Source organism: Aristolochia californica, unplaced genomic scaffold (assembly GCF_029961685.1).
Source record: "Aristolochia californica isolate CCGP_79_NKW_82.1479 unplaced genomic scaffold, dmAriCali1.0.hap1 SCAF_15, whole genome shotgun sequence".
Classification (NCBI taxonomy): domain Eukaryota; kingdom Viridiplantae; phylum Streptophyta; class Magnoliopsida; order Piperales; family Aristolochiaceae; genus Aristolochia; species Aristolochia californica.
The window spans coordinates 1,330,537-1,335,001 of record NW_027181826.1 but is presented as its reverse complement, the minus strand read 5'-3'; the positions used below and the strand labels follow the sequence as shown (position 1 = coordinate 1,335,001).

General features: G+C 39.4%; 1 protein-coding gene across 1 annotated transcript; it reads right to left on the bottom strand.

Annotated features, from left to right (window-relative positions):
- Window positions 1–3,665: 3,665 nt before the first annotated feature.
- On the bottom strand, window positions 3,666–4,465 carry LOC137952116 (demethylepipodophyllotoxin synthase-like). The gene is made up of 2 exons (XM_068799186.1): window positions 3,997–4,465; window positions 3,666–3,877 (listed from the first exon to the last, which is right to left on the bottom strand). Exons 1-2 carry the CDS (start codon window positions 4,463–4,465, stop codon window positions 3,666–3,668), a joined length of 681 nt encoding a protein of 226 aa, XP_068655287.1.

Here is a 4,465-nt window from a genome sequence, read left to right as displayed (position 1 = left end):
AGTTTATCGACATCAAGTTTCTAGTATTTAAGGAGAGAGTTCAGAATAAGTAGATTTCTATGGAACATATAGAAACCGACTCTATGCTAGCAGACCCATTAACCAAGGGTTTAACGCCTAAGGTCTTTCATGAGCACCCTGATCATATGAGCATTATTTCTGAGGATACCTTGGTTTAATGGGAGTCATTTCTGTACTATATGTTTGTTTTACACATGGAGTTATTCGATTTTGTACATAATAAAATTGATTGCTTATTATTTTATTTCTGAACTTGCATGTGTTTTTCTATGTGCAATGATTACATTGCTTTAAGGACTTTGGAAAGATCTCACTAAAGACTAAAGAATGACCAGTTGGAAATAGGCATATTCGAGATCACATTGCATATAATTTCCATACTACTTATCCATATTTGATCTATGTCATTGAGTGTATTTGTATGATGATCATCGTGGTTTAGTCACGACTGTAATGTGATGAAAGCCGCGGTGGTTCCATTATTAATATATAAGATGATTCCATTATTAATAGTATACAGAAGCACGCCAAAAAAAAATTGTGATATAATTGTTTCAAGAATTTTATGTAAACCAAGTAGGAGATTGTTAGGAAACTCATGTTTCCTATTCTAATTTGGGCAACATATTTTTTATTCAATTATATTTACTATTTAATGGATTGGGCCGAAATTAAGTGATCTAATTTTGTTATGCCCATTAAGGAATTTGGGCCATCAATATGGGCCAATTGAGTAGATACCGTAGGGAATTATGGGAACCCCATATAAGGAGACACATTATGGTTATGGTCCCCAAGATACTAAATCACACATAGTTTCTCTTCTCCCCATCCGGAAGAGACGAAGGTCTCATTGAGGAACTAAGGAGATTTAGTTTAGGAATATCACAAAACCAATCATTCGTTCGTATCGATTGTTGTATAATTCCGCAACAATAGGTGATCGTTTGGAATGGATCCAGGTATATATCCCAATCCTAATATTCTGGCATGATGTAATTAAGATTTAAGATTATGGTTTTTATCTAACAGAGATGTTTATCGATAGGAGTGGGACGGACTACATAAGCGCTTTCTCTGTTTCGCTTCTTCTTGCTACCTTTCTCGTTCTCTTTTCGTGTAGAACCGGAAGAATTAACGGGAGATCCAAAACCCAGCCCTTTAGATTTTGTCATAGGAGAAGAAATTGTGATAGATGCCTGTTTGTCTCTGTCTTCAGAGTCTGCCTGGGCTCTGGTTGTTCTTCTAACCGACACGCGAATATAGAGAGGCGAACAGAGAGAATTTGGTGTGAGGATAGCGAGAGCCATTATCTTCCGGCAAACCCAAAACACGTGGTTCAGAGTGAGGATGTCATGCGTGGTGCCACGGCACAATATATCCAAGTGCGCCAAGTTTGATTACTGGATTGCCCAATCCCCATATTAGGGAATTTACATGATCAAATTAAGATAAGAGTATATTTCAAAAAACAAGCCTTTCAATATCTCTTCTTAACATGCATGACCCTCTACCTTTTTCCTAGAGGTCTGTTAAGAACCCCACCCCCCCCTAAAAAAAAAAAATAAGGAGGAGAGAAAGAGAATTTTAACCATTAAAATTTTAAATTTTATTATTTCTTTCTCTTTTTGACAAGTATCCAAACAAAAAAAACTATATTTCACTTCCGACTCTTATTTTCTTTAGGCACCCAAACTAGTCTCTTTTCTCTTTCTCTTTCTCTTTCTCTTCTCTTCCTTTTCTTCTCTCTCTACTTTTTGTATTCCCAACACAGCCTTAAAAATTTTTATTTTGTTCCAGCACATCGTCCGGCTTCATTAGGACCCTCGGAAAACAAGATTTTGTTCATCACTTGCTTACCTGAGATATCAGTGGGCTAAATTACCAACAAGGCTTTAGAAAATAATTTAGATTTAGAAACAAAGAAGAAACTCCACTGAAAACTCAAAAAAAATATTGTGGTAACAAAATCTTATGAGAAACAAATCACAAATGGACAAAACTGCCAAATCACATTTAATCATATAACATTAGAAAAACTTTCATAGACCATTAAACATATGAAAAATGTTATTATGTAGGCTTTTGAGCGAGTAAATTAGAAAGACTAGAAGAGACCTTAACAAGAAAATTAAATTTTGGCGTATGCATGCATTGTGAAATGAATGGCATGTCTCCACATAGAGGTTCTTCTTCTATGGGATTGTTGTTTGATTGATTTGATGCCTCTGTTCGTTCAAGGCAGACCTCAATCCATTGAGTGCTCAATTCCAACTCAAGTTGCTCTCACAATCTCGTTAGTTTGTGAAGTTGGGTCCAATGCTTATCCCAAAATGACTAGTATATTAGGAAACTTCTTTCCCAACTAATAAACTCAACATATTTCTTCTCATTAATCCATGTGAGACTATTTTTTAACTCTCCCCCCTCCGTATAGGCAATTTGGGCTCTTAAATGTGGATAATTTAGGTGGAGGCCCACATATGATACCATGTAAAGTTGAGTCTAAGGCCTATCCCAAAATGAGTAATCATCTTCTAAAACTCTTTCCCAACTAATAAACTCAATATATTTCTTCACTAATCCATGAGGGACAATTTGTTAATTGTTTCATCCAACCAATGTGGGATGAGATCCATTACTCAAATGGACTTAAAATTAAACAAAAAAAAATGTTCATAAAGACTCATCCCAATATGGAAAAGCTATAGACCTGCATTTTGCAAAGAGATAAATACTAGAACAACCAAAATACCGCATATTTTATTTAACAAAGTTCATCTTAAACTTCCATCAACGATCTTAACACCTTAGTATGACCACGATATCAATACATCAGATACATCTAACCATACAAATTGGAGGCCAATCGAGGGGTAACAATGACATCTAGGGGATCCATCGTAAGCAAGGTAATCCCCAGGCCGGCTTTAATACCCACTCTTTCACCGTTTGGAGTTTCTATATCGAACCCATGCAACAGACTGACTAGTCTTAAATGCACAATTCTGAGAGCCAAAGTCACCCCTGGACACATTCTCCTCCCACTCCCAAACAGAATGAACTCGAAATGTTTACCTCTCACATCCATATCTTGATGGCAGGTGAGAAATCTCTCCGTAGAGATTGGCTATTACGTATGTGCCGGGACATGGAATCCACCAATGTTGCAGTCTTCCATGAATTTGTGGGAGATGCAGTGATTCTTTCACTATGTCACGAAGGTACCACTATGGCTCGAAGGTATGCCAGGTTTTCGATGTCAGATTCGTTCACGGTCCTATCCTTGCCGACGATGGTGTCAATTTCGTTTGTGCTTTCTTCAACTCATGCAGGTTGTTCAGTAGTAGAGCAAGCGTCCATGTTAGGGTAAGGAATTATGTGTCTGTTGCTGTTAAAATCATAATCTACAAGATTGAAGCCATCATTGGTTATTTTCATTGAAACCAAAAGATCTTATTCGGCAGCGAAATACAATAATTAAGAAACAGGAAATCAATAAAGAAACATACTAGGGACATCGCCTTGATGTACTTGTCAGAGTCATCGCCGTCATATGTTTCCGTTCGATCTGCTGTGGAAAGCTTGACGTCTATGAAGTCTCCGTCATGCTTAGACTTATGAGATTTCTCCTCTGCCGATGCTCATTGACCCAGAGTGACATGATGGAGTCTTAACTCCTTGAAGACCCTTTTCATGGCACTGATGTGCCCCTTCAAATCAAGCCACTCGAGGAATGGATCTGCATCCGAGGCCACAAAAGCCCCCAGTAACACGAATAACTCACCAATTGCTTGCTTAGCCCGCCTTGCCTCCTCAAGGTCTGCGGTGATGTTCGATCCGAAGTACCGCTTCCCTGCAATCATCATCACAATTGTGTTGAGGTCAAATCCACGAACCATTCCTTCATATCCACTTTCACAGGGAGCTTATTGTTATCCTCCCACAGCTCATGCAAATGTTTGATAAACAGACCGACTGCTATAGCACGCAAGTGCTTCAGTGATTCCAGACGATGGGACGAAAGAAGTTCGATGGTGGCGAGCTCTCGTGAGTCTCTCCAGAAGGGTCCATATGGGGCTAACCCGAACATTGTGTAGTTGTAAGCCAGATACTTCCCAGCAGCACCTCTTGGTCTTGTAGCAAGAATTCTATCGTTGGTGCTGAAGCATTCCTTCGCCGACTCCCAGCTACTCACCACCAGAGTGCAATGAGTACCCTTCCAGAGTGTGAACACTGGACCAAATTTATCCGCCAGAGCTGCGTAAGTCAGGGCGGGTGGCTCATTCCCCTGTAACAGAGGAAGATGACCGACTACTGGCCACCGGCCTGCAAGCTCCGGTGGCTGTCCAATTCCGGTCGTCTTACTCGGTCTTCTAAAAACACACAGATTGTAGGTGAAGACTACGACCAAGAGCCCTACAAACAGCTGAATAGCTTCCAT